The 13,198-nt window shown below is 40.3% G+C and overlaps 1 protein-coding gene across 1 annotated transcript in view; it reads right to left on the minus strand.

The window, feature by feature from the left end:
• Positions 1 to 13,198, minus strand: part of LOC136751457 (pyridoxal kinase) — a 141,483-nt gene that overhangs the window by 85,879 nt on the left and 42,406 nt on the right. Inside the window, exon 2 of the mRNA XM_066707084.1 lies at positions 3,064 to 3,118. Within this exon, the coding sequence (XP_066563181.1) occupies positions 3,064 to 3,118 (55 nt within the window). The remainder of the gene's footprint in view (positions 1 to 3,063; positions 3,119 to 13,198) is intronic.

The raw sequence follows: 13,198 nt of genomic DNA on the forward strand, positions 1-13,198 counted from the left end.
CAAAGAGATATACAGATCACAGTCGACATGTACACAGGGTAGATCTGAAAGAAGGCCAGTGGGTAAGAATCAAGAGGCCAAAAAGAGGTCATAAAATGAAGTCTCAGTTTTCAGCTCCATTGCAAATACTCAAAAGGCTGGGAGAAGCCACGTACAGGCTACAGGATGGTTCCAGGTGGCATTTCAGAAGGCTGGTAAGGGTGGCTGTGCCAGTGGGAGGAGCAATGGAATCTACAGATCAAGTAATGATTGTTGATGCCAATTCTGACCCAGTACCAACAGCAGAAGAGCCCAGAAAGGGTGGTGTCCTGAATAGACCTGTTCGTGTTCGACGGGCCCCACAGAGATTCAGAGACTTTGTTACAAACTTCCCAGTTTAAGTGAATCATTGGGTCAGGGAAATGTTATGTATTGGTTATAGTTCATTACGACTATTAATGTTAATATTGTATTCTGGTATAAAAAAACAAGGGAACTTGGGATAGGTACCATAAAGCATGAAGGTATTGGATTTTACGACAGATAGTAAAGCGTGGAGGGTTATGACACTAGGGAGGAGTTCGGCCTGAGAGTGTGGTGTGTTAATAAACAGCACCACCTAAACATGTACAGTGAGGGAAAAAAGTATTTGATCCCCTGCTCATTTTGTACGTTTGCCCACTGACAAAGAAATGATCAGTCTATAATTTTAATGCTAGGTGTATTTTAACAGTGAGAGACAGAATAACAACATCAAAAATCCAAAAAAACGCATTTCAAAAAAGTTATAAATTGATTTGCATGTTAATGAGTGAAATAAGTATTTGACCCCTTCGACTAAGTACTTGGTGGCAAAACCCTTGTTGGCAATAACAGAGGTCAGACGTTTCTTGTAGTTGGCCACCAGGTTTGCACACATCTCAGGAGGGATTTTGTCCCATTCCTCTTTGCAGATCCTCTCCAAGTCATTAAGGTTTCGAGGCTGACGTTTGGCAACTCGAACCTTCAGCTCCCTCCACAGATTTTCTATGGGATTAAGGTCTGGAGACTGGCTAGGCCACTCCAGGACCTTAATGTGCTTCTTCTTGAGCCACTCCTTTGTTGCCTTGGCTGTGTGTTTTGGGTCATTGTCATGCTGGAATATCCATCCACAACCCATTTTCAATGCCCTGGCTGAGGGAAGGAGGTTCTCACCCAAGATTTGATGGTACATGGCCCCGTCCATCATCCCTTTGATGCGGTGCAGTTGTCCTGTCCCCTTAGCAGAAAAACACCCCCAAAGCATAATGTTTCCACCTCCATGTTTGATGGTGGGGATGTTGTTCTTGGGGTCATAGGCAGCATTCCTCCTCCTCAAAACACGGCGAGTTGAGTTGATGCCAAAGAGCTCGATTTTGGTCTCATCTGACCACAACACTTTCACCCAGTTCTCCTCTGAATCATTCAGATGTTCACTGGCAAACTTCAGACGGGCCTGTACATGTGCTTTCTTGAGCAGGGGGACATTGCGGGCGCTGCAGGATTTCAGTCCTTCGCGGCGTACTGTGTTACCAATTGTTTTCTTGGTGACTATGGTCCCAGTTGCCTTGAGATCATTAACAAGATCCTCCCATGTAGTTCTGGGCTGATTCCTCACCGTTCTCATGATCATTGAAACTCCACGAGGTGAGATCTTGCATGGAGCCCCAGACCGAGGGAGACTGACAGTTATTTTGTGTTTCTTTCATTTGCGAATAATCGCACCAACTGTTGTCACCTTCTCACCAAGCTGCTTGGCGATGGTCTTGTAGCCCATTCCAGCCTTGTGTAGGTCTACAATCTTGTCCCTGACATCCTTGGACAGCTCTTCGGTCTTGGCTATGGTGGAGAGTTTGGAATCTGATTGATTGATTGCTTCTGTGGACAGGTGTCTTTTATACAGGTAACGAGCTGAGATTAGGAGCACTCTCTTAAAGGGAGTGCTCCTAATCTCAGTTCATTACCTGTATAAAAGACACCTGGGAGCCAGAAATCTTGCTGATTGATAGGGGATCAAATACTTATTTCACTCATTAACATGCAAATCAATTTATAACTTTTTTGAAATGCGTTTTTCTGGATTTTTTTGTTGTTATTCTGTCTCTCACTGTTTAAATACACCTACCATTAAAATTATAGACTAATCATTTCTTTGTCAGTGGGCAAACGTACAAAATCAGCAGGGGATCAAATACTTATTTCCCTCACTGTAGTGTCTGAGTTGTTTGTCTGCCCACTGAGTAGGTGATGAGTGCTGAGCGTACTGACGCACTATGGCTGCCATCGCATCATCCAGGTGGGTGCTATACAATGGTGGTTGTGTAAAATGCTTTGGTTGCCTAAGATAAAAAAGCAGTATATAAGTATAATGATGATGATGATGATGATGATGATGATTATTATTATTATTAGTATTATTATTATTATTATTATTATTATAGATTACAAAAGTGCTAAAATAATTAAATACCTTAGCAAGGAATATCCATTTGAAACTAAATTGTTTAAAAAGTGTGAAAAGAGAGATTAAGTCTGAAGTGAAGAGTTTGGGTGTTAATATTGTCCCTGACAAACTGTTCACTAGACTCCCCAAGACAACTATAAATAAACTCCGACTTGTCAGCAGCAGCAAAAATGCAGCAGCCAGAGTGCTAACGAAAAAATGATAATTCAAAAATGGAACATATTACCCCTGTACTAGCATCATTATTACATATGATTGACTTTAAAGTGTTATTACGGGTGTTTAAGGCTCTTAATGATATGTTAGCTTTATATGTATAAAATATTTATATATATAAAATTTGTCCAGCTGTAACACTTGTGTTTTATAGTTCTTGTTTTTTGTTAGTTTTTTTGCTGTTCACACTTTTTGTTTTCATGTCGTTCAAGGGGGGCGACTCATGAGCTACCCCCAGTATAATGGTAGGGGAAACACCATATTATTATTGTTATGCATCCTATTCTAATAAGAAAGGCATTAAATACCACTGAACACTAATACTACTAAAATTACAGTAAGGCTGGATGATGAAGAAAACATTGCTTCATATGTTGGCACTGTACCTGTATGATTGGAGAACTGCACCGAATTAATGGAGTCAACTTCAAATCCCAGGACCTTAGGGGAAACAGGCATAAAGGAAAAGTGTATTAGACAATCGGTCAACAGAATATTTATCATTTTAAACAATGCTTCCATCTATTCCTTGTTAGCAAGAACATAACAAAGTTAGAAAAATGAGAGGAGGCCATTCGACCATTGTCTTCATTTGGTCTCCATTAATAACTAAATAATCCAAATATTACATCCATGCTATTCTTGAATGTTCCAAATTGTCAGCTTCAACCATATCGCTGGAGTTGTTCCAGATTGTAATAATCTCTGTGTGAAGAAGTGTCTCCTGTTTTCTGTCTTTAAGATCAATTTCCATTTGTGTCCCCAGGTCCATGTGTCCCTGCAAATCTGGAAAAGCTCCTCTGGTTTGATGTGGTCAATGCCTTTCATGATTTTGAAGACTTGAATCAAGTCCCCACGTAGTCTTCTCTGTTCCAGGGTGAAAAGGTTCAGTTCACTCAGTCTCTCCGAATATGACATTCCCTTCAAACCTAGAATAAGAACCCATTCACATTTATTAGGCCGGCCCTGGGCCACCTCAAATTTAGTAGTCTTGTTTCTGACCCGGTCACATTTGAGCTTTTAGGAGGCTTAAGTACGTTCACATATGCGGCTAAAAAGGAGGCCTAAACGAAATGCATGCTGGAAATTTAACAAATCTGCTAAAACAAACCAGTTACGCATGACATTAGGTATGCAATATATTTATATCACAATGTATTAATATTGATATACAGCTCTGGAAAAAAATAAGAGACCACTTAACATTCATTTCTGCAATTGGAGTGGTCTCTTAAAAGCTGTATATTCATTGCTTCTATATTTTCTTTGATGGTAATCTTAACCCTTTGCAGCCGAAGCTTTCTACTATGATTTAAAAATACATGTTGACAAGCCGTGTCAGTTTAGCAGCAGCGTTCAATGGGGAATCAAATTAATATACACCGATCAGCCATAACATTATGATCACTGACAGGTGAAGTGAATAACACTGATAATCTAGTTATCATGGCACCTGTCAGTGGGTGGAATATATTAGGTTGCAAGTGAACATTTTGTGTATACTTTCGTGTATTTTTTCATTTGGTGAGAAAATTGAAGCAGGAATATTCATTCAGTAACCTGTGGGCAAAACCAACAATATAATTGAGCAAAATTGCAAAATACGAGGAGTTCAAGAAAAATGTTCCGATCCAAGCTCGGTTTGGTTCTACTTCCTACAAGAAGAAAACGGCTAATCAGCCAATTGCAAAATGTATGCAAACAAGGTATTGCAAACAGCTGGGGCTCTACAAGGTCGCTTCAGTTCATACAAATGATCAATACATAATAACTATGTGAATTCATAAATAATAATAATGCAGTACTGAGTTTGTGTTTAATGTCAGCTCCACATAAAATACAGACACAAAAATGGCATTTATTATTTTACTTATGAAAGACCTGAGGTCTTGTCAAATTTAAATACAATAAATGACATATCAGCTCTGCATAAATATTCAAGTGTATATGAATATATATATACAGTGAGGGAAAAAAGTATTTGATCCCCTGCTGATTTTGTACGTTTGCCCACTGACAAAGAAATGATCAGTCTATAATTTTAATGGTAGGTGTATTTTAACAGTGAGACACAGAATAACAAAAAAACAAACAAAAAAAAAACGCATTTCAAAAAAGTTATACATTGATTTGCATGTTAATGAGGGAAATAAGTATTTGATCCCCTATCAATCAGCAAGATTTCTGGCTCCCAGGTGTCTTTTATACAGGTAACGAGCTGAGATTAGGAGTACTCTCTTAAAGGGAGTGCTCCTAATCTCAGCTCGTTACCTGTATAAAAGACACCTGTCCACAGAAGCAATCAATCAATCAGATTCCAAACTCTCCACCATGGCCAAGAACGAAGAGCTGTCCAAGAATGTCAGGGACAAGATTGTAGACCTACACAAGGCTGGAATGGGCTACAAGACCATCGTCAAGCAGTTTGGTGAGAAGGTAACAACAGCTGGTGCGATTATTCGCAAATGGAAGAAACACAAAATAACTGTCAGTCTCCCTCGGTCTGGGGCTCCATGCAAGCTCTCACCTCGTAGAGTTTCAATGATCATGAGAACGGTGAGGAATCAGCCCAGAACTACACGGCAGGATCTTGTTAATGATCTCAAGGCAACTGGGACCATAGTCACCAAGAAAACAATTGGTAACACAGTACACCGCGAAGGACTGAAATCCTGCAGCGCCCGCAAGGTCCCCCTGCTCAAGAAAGCACATGTACAGGCCCGTCTGAAGTTTGCCAATGAACATCTGAATGATTCAGAGGAGAACTGGGTGAAAGTGTTGTGGTCAGATGAGACCAAAATCGAGCTCTTTGGCATCAACTCAACTCGCCGTGTTTGGAGGAGGAGGAATGACCCCAAGAACACCATCCCCACCGTCAAACATGGAGGTGGAAACATTATGTTTTGGGGTGTTTTTCTGCTAAGGGGACAGGACAACTGCACCGCATCAAAGGGACGATGGACAGGGCCATGTACCATCAAATCTTGGGTGAGAACCTCCTTCCCTCAGCCAGGGCATTGAAAATGGGTCGTGGATGGATATTCCAGCATGACAATAACCCAAAACACACAGCCAAGGCAACAAAGGAGTGGCTCAAGAAGAAGCACATTAAGGTCCTGGAGTGGCCTAGACAGTCTCCAGACCTTAATCCCATAGAAAATCTGTGGAGGGAGCTGAAGGTTCGAGTTGCCAAATGTCAGCCTCGAAACCTTAATGACTTGGAGAGGATCTGCAAAGAGGAGTGGGACAAAATCCCTCCTGAGATGTGTGCAAACCTGGTGGCCAACTACAAGAAACGTCTGACCTCTGTAATTGCCAACAAGGGTTTTGCCACAAAGTACTAAGTTGAAGGGGTCAAATACTTATTTCCCTCATTAACATGCAAATCAATTTATAACTTTTTTGAAATGCGTTTTTCTGGATTTTTTTGTTGTTATTCCGTCTCTCACTGTTAAAATACACCTACCATTAAGATTATAGACTGATCATTTCTTTGTCCGTGGGCAAACGTAAAAAATCAGCAGGGAATCAAATACTTTTTTCCCTCACTGTATATATTTATTTGAATGGAATATGTGAAATGATTTTGTATAGTTCTGTCTGTCTGTTTCTCTCCCCCTGCACACCCACTTTTCTCTTTGTCTGGTTCCACATGCAAAACACGTCAAACCACTCTCTCCCCCACAGTCCTTTGTGCATCCCAGAATGCTTTGCGGAGGAAGCGGTGACGTCGCCCCGATGCTTGGTAACTCCACCCTCCAAAGGAGGAAGAAGAAGTAGAGAAGCGAGGGCTGTGCCAATCCACATGCACAACTGGGACACTGCCCTCTGCTGATCGCGTTCGCTCTGTTCTTCTTCTTCCGGGCCGGCACGAATAAAAGACTTCTTTTCCATTTGCAACACAACTCCTGCACTGCCGTTTTCGTCAATTCAACAGGGTTTCTTCAACTTATTTACTATTACCTTTGTTGATATGGCCAGGGGTTCTAGTTTAATGAATAAAATAATGGGGAAAAAACTAAGATTTCAGGAGTTCAGTCAACTAATATATTTTATGTGTCTGACAGGCTGAGGCGTGTGCCTGCAAGGTACCGTGGCGCATACGCTGTGCTGAAAATGTTGTATAATGGCATTTGAGAGAGAGAGAGGCGCCATCAGAAAAGTTTAGAGTGAACTTAGTGTTTTTTTTACTTAATTCTGTTTCCATATTGCTTATTTTTCCTATTTATATGCCTATGAAATTTGTCATCAAGCCCGGGTGTCCCGGGGACCGCGGGTTTATAAATGTTAAACTCTAAAAACCCGGGCCTGGAATTATCTCCAGATTTTGGAAATGCTAGTGAGAAGCACCGTCTCCTTTGAAACAGACATTTGAGTCTCTGGGGGCATGGTTGCATCACGCACTGACGCTTTTCACCCGGCCTAGGACCCATTGAGTTCATATTTACATTTAGGCCGTCTCAAAAGATTTAGACCAGGTGAAAAAGCTGGACGAGTTTTCACCTGTCCCAGGGCCACCTCAAAACTATGACCCCGTTCACATATGAGTTAAGGCTGGTTGCTCGCCTCTGAACTGTCTCTAGAGCAGCGATCTTTCTTGGAGTGTGAAGCCCAGAACTGTAAACAGTATTCCAGATGAGGTCTAACTAGTGCATTGTACAGTCTTAACATTTCTTCCCTTGTTTTAAATTCTACACATTTGACAATATACCCTAAGGTAAGTCCATGTAAACTCCTAGGTCTTTCTCATGCGTTACCCATGTTGACTATCTCATTTTCATTAAGATGCTCCTCTATTTTCTGTCTAATAATTCTTTCCAACATTTCACAAGTAATGCAGATGAGACTGATTGGTCTGTAATTTCCTGGCTCAGTTTTGTCCCCTTTCTTGTGGATTGGTATGACATATGCCGTCTTCCAGTCAGTTGGCACATCCCCTGTTCTGGAACAGTTCAGGAATGGGATCCTGGTCAAAATCCTGTTCAGGAACGGGATCTTGGTCAACGTCCTGTTCAGAAATAGTATTTTGGGTACATCCCTGTGAGGAATATGATTTCATACCAATCATAATGTTTATGATATTTATCATGCTTTTTTATATTTTAGGAACTATCAGGACTACATAAGATTGAATTTGTCAGGTTTGTGAACAAATAAGGAAAAGATAAAGAACCTTGAAGATCAAGGCAAAGGAAGTAGCCTAATAACAAAGTAAAATTCAATCACATTACATCACATTAATTCAATCTTTAAGTCATACCACAGATTTTCATTTGGATTGAGGTCTGGGCTTTGACTAGGCCATTCCAAGACATTTAAATGTTTCCCCTTAAATCTCTCAAGTGTTGCATTAGTAGTATGCTTAGGGTCATTTTCCTGCTGGAAGGTGAACCTCCATCCCAGTCTCAAATCTCTGGAAGACTGAAACAGGTTTCCCTCAGGAATTTCCCTGTGTTTAGCACCATCCATCATTCCTTCAATTCTGACCAGTTTCCCAGTCCCTGCCGATGAAAAACATCCCCACAGCATGATGCTGCCACCACCATGCTTCACTATGGGGATGGTGTTCTCAGGGTGATGAGAAGTGTTGGGTTTGCACCAGACATAGCGTGTTCCTTGATGGCCAAAAAGCTCAATTTTAGTCTCATCTGTACCTTCTTCCATATGTTTGGGGAGTCTCCCACATGCCTTTTGGCGAACAGCAAACGGGTTTGCTTTTTTCTTTAAGCAATGGCTTTTTTCTGGCCACTCTTCTGTAAAGTCCAGCTATGAGGAGTGTACAGCTTAAAGTGGTCCTATGGACAGATACTCCAATCTCCGCTGTGGAGCTTTGCAGCCCCTTCAGGGTTATCTTTGGTCTCTTTGTTGCCTCTCTGGGCAGCCCTCTCTTAGCAGGTTTGTTGTGGTGCCATATTCTTTAATTTTTTTAATAATGGATTTAAATGGTGCTCCGTGGGATGTTCAAAGTTTCTGATATTTTTTTATAACCCAACCCTAATCTGTACTTCTCCAAAACTTTGTCCCTGACCTGTTTGGAGAGCTCCTTGGTCTTCATGGTGCCGCTTGCTTGGTGGTGCCTCTTGCTCAGTGGAGTTGCAGACTCTGGGGCCTTTCAGAACAGGTGTAAATATATATATATATATATATATATACACTCACCTAAAGGATTATTAGGAACACCATACTAATATTGTGTTTGACCCCCGTTCGCCTTCAGAACTGCCTTAATTCTACATGGCACTGATTCAACAAGGTGCTGAAAGCATTCTTTAGAAATGTTGGCCCATATTGATAGGATAGCATCTTGCAGTTGATGGAGATTTGTGGGATGCACATCCAGGGCACGAAGCTCCCGTTCCACCACATCCCAAAGATGCTCTATGGGGTTGAGATCTGGTGACTGTGGGGGCCAGTTTAGTACAGTGAACTCATTGTCATGTTCAAGAAACCAATTTGAAATGATTCGACCTTTGTGACATGGTGCATTATCCTGCTGGAAGTAGCCATCAGAGGATGGGTACATGGTGGTCATAAAGGGATGGACATGGTCAGAAACAATGCTCAGGTAGGCCGTGGCATTTAAACGATGCCCAATTGGCACTAAGGGGCCTAAAGTGTGCCAAGAAAACATCGCCCACACCATTACACCACCACCACCAGCCTGCACAGTGGTAACAAGGCATGATGGATCCATGTTCTCATTCTGTTTACGCCAAATTCTGACTCTACCATCTGAATGTCTCAACAGAAATCGAGACTCATCAGACCAGGCAACATTTTTCCAGTCTTCAACTGTCCAATTTTGGTGAGCTTGTGCAAATTGTAGCCTCTTTTTCCTATTTGTAGTGGAGATGAGTGGTACCCGGTGGGGTCTTCTGCTGTTGTAGCCCATCCACCTCAAGGTTGTACGTGTTGTGGCTTCACAAATGCTTTGCTGCATACCTCGGTTGTAACGAGTGGTTGTTTCAGTCAAAGTTGCTCTTCTATCAGCTTCAATCAGTCGGCCCATTCTCCTCTGACATCTAGCATCAACAAGGCATTTTCGCCCACAGGACTGCTGCATACTGGATGTTTTTCCCTTTTCACACCATTCTTTGTAAACCCTAGAAATGGTTGTGCGTGAAAATCCCAGTAACTGAGCAGATTGTGAAAAACTCAGACCGGCCCGTCTGGCACCAACAACCATGCCACACTCAAAATTGCTTAAATCACCTTTCTTTCCCATTCAGACATTCAGTTTGGAGTTCAGGAGATTGTCTTGACCAGGACCACACCCCTAAATGCAATGAAGCAACTGCCATATGATTGGTTGGTTAGATAATTGCATTAATGAGAAATTGAACAGGTGTTCCTAATAATCCTTTAGGACACTTTATTTTAAGTTTCCATTATAAACAATCTATTAACACATTATTAATTATGTTATTAATTGTTATATGATTATTAGACATTTTTATTCAAAACTTTTTTGCTATAACACATTATATTTAATAACATACTTAATAAAAGGTATTATAACATGACATTTTCACACCGACATCAATCTATTATCATAATCTGCCATGCCATTTATTAGACATTTTATAATGCTATTTAATTACATATACTATAATTATATGTTATAGCTCTACCTATAAGGTAAGTTTATAAGTACCATTTGTAGCGTTATGATGGGTTATTTTGATAAGATCATTTTAGCTCTGAGCTGAAGCACTGATCGAAAAAAGACCTCTCCCCCCAAACTTATCAGATTTCCTCAAAGCGTGGGACAGGTTTACATCAAAGTGACAGTCTGGGAGGATGGCACCGAGAATAGGCCAAATAGTTTGGAATCCTGCTGTGAAATGTCTGGGGAAGGGGGCCTGTAGGAAATAAAAACTCTTTGAAATGGACGAGAGCCGAAATCCAGACACAGAGCAACGAACCCGGGCCAACCGGCATTTCCAAAAGATGGCATGGATTGACATCAGTCATAAATCAAGCCCCCCACTGGGGGCTGAAACTGAAATCCAATCTCAAAAACTCAAGAACCAATCATCTATTGATCTGACAGGCGTATAAAGGACAGCGCACGGCCACTCTCTCTCTCTCACCTGAACCAGAAACTCGCTGCCACAGCTCAACCTGTAGCTCTGTTGCCCGAACCGGAACCAGAAACCAACCAGGTCTTTGCCGGCAACAGAAGAGTTAAACTGGGAGAAGGAGATTGAGCCGTACGAAGAATTCTTTTAAAGGACTTTATTAAATAAAGAACTTTACAGACTGCGCTGCCCGCCTGTGCCCACCTGATCAGTAGAGTTTTACAGCTGGACAATTCACTAAGTCGACTGAATACGAAAGTGTTCAGTCATTTAAATAGCTATTTGAGTCTTAAGAAACTTGACCCTTGGAACAAACAGGGCCCTGCTTTCCTCAAAGACTTTGTCTTCAAGTAACTACGGTGGAAACCCTGCTTACAAAGAAGATTTTGTGCACAACCTTGGAGCCTTCAAACCAGTGGAAAATCTGTTTGGAAAAGACTCTACATTCGCGAAACCCCAACTTCCAGGTGCATCGACTGAGTGGAAGTTCTTGGACAAAGCCGAACCGGACTGCCTTTGTTCCAAACCACACGGACCTCGTGCCGTGTGCTATTATCTGAACCCGAAGCCAGAGAGGCCTCTCTGCGACGAAGTTCAGATAAATTTAACAGTTTGGAGTTTGTGATTCATGACATTTGAGAAATCAATTAGAAATGTTAATCTGTGATTCATAACTCTAGAATGTGTAATATCATTTAGTATTCTTAAATATAAATGTGTGTTGCATTAAACTGTTTTGTTGAGAATTTTAGAAATAAAATCTGTCAACGCCGAGAAATATCTTCTCATTCCTGTTTAACTGTTTAGTCTGAAATTGACACAAGTTAATAGACACCAGATTATAGGTGGCCCTGCCTATCCTTAATCATTGAATAATAATCAGTTAAGGGAAATTGTGGTAACAAGTAATGATAGGATCTTTCTCGGCACCTAAACGTAAATGAGACTGATATATATATAACGAGAAGTTACCTGACATAAATACTAACCTGCGTAGTTATTTAATGTCTGACTAACAATACTAATGAGAGACTCACCTTCGTCTTACTAACTGGTATTGTAGTCAATGTGTTTATAACCTTTTTTGTTTAACGATTTGTGTGTTATCATATGCGATCCCATGGGCTTTGATTTGGTCACGGAAGTGATTTGTCTTTGATTTGTTGATCTAGAGTTGAATTTTAATTAGTTTTTCCCTTTTGTATAATTAGTGTAGTGCTACATTTAGTCTTTGTTTTTGAATAAATCTGACAATTTATATCTTTGGAATTGGTGTCTGCGTCCAATTATTACAGAAATTGAGTTCTACAAGATTCCAGGATTCGTGATAAGGTGATACTATAAATTCACTTCTTTAATTGAAATTTATAAGTGTACCTTACGCTACACATTTATAAATAATTTTTACTGACGCATCTTTGAATTGTGATATGTTTTGGCTCGAAGTCTATTCTATTATATAGTATATCATTGTGTTCTATTTGTATGTTTCTCATTACATTGCCAGGTATTCTGAAGTATTGCTCAATTCCCCTCTTTTGTAGCCATCTAATAAATTTTAAGGTAATGTTGGTGGTTACTTTATTTTCAATATTTTGTATATAGTATATCATTGTGATGTCAATTGCCTGAAAAACGGAAAAGACGTGCTGAGCAGAGTGCTTTAGTCAGATGTGTGACAAGATTTAGAGTACTTCCAACTGGACAAGTTCATTTAAATTTCATTCTGGTATTCTGACTGAAAAGGCTATTTCAATTTTAAACACACACACACACACACACACACACACACACACACACACACACACACACACACACGTCTTCTCTCTAACCCTGTATAATATTTAGCATATTTAGCAAACAATTGCCTTTAAAGCAGGTTTTCACAAACACCCCCATAAGAAATAAAAGAGTTGGACTTTTGGAGATTACTAAGAAAGCCAAAGAAAGCCTAAGAAAGCCAAAGGACTGTAGCTGGTGTGATTACAAGCTGAGGTATGTAAGTGGATCATTTAATTTTAACTGACTATGTTCAAGAGAATTGTGATTTTAATATGCATATACTTATAATACATGTAACGTGAATTTAAAGGTTTGTGGGTAAATGACTGCTATTTAATATTCCCCTCATTGATTTGCTTCTTGTGTTCGTTTTGTTGTGTTAGCTTGCATAGATTAAAACAGATGATGGCAAGTGTACATCTTGCTATTCATTTTGATAGTTTGTCTTTAATAGTTCAAATAAATTGTGCAGAGGAAAGTGATTTTGCTATGAGTTCCCAAAATAAGCACAAATACATAGAAATTGTATAAATTTAACTTTAAACACATTAGTTGTTTGTGTAATTTCTAAAGAGATGCACTTCTGTGTACATATTGCAGCTGTGGTATAAGTGCGCATGTGTGGTGGCGCTGTCGCTTTAAGAGGAGAGTTCAGGGA

This window comes from Amia ocellicauda, chromosome 6, assembly GCF_036373705.1.
Source record: "Amia ocellicauda isolate fAmiCal2 chromosome 6, fAmiCal2.hap1, whole genome shotgun sequence".
Classification (NCBI taxonomy): Eukaryota; Metazoa; Chordata; class Actinopteri; order Amiiformes; family Amiidae; genus Amia; species Amia ocellicauda.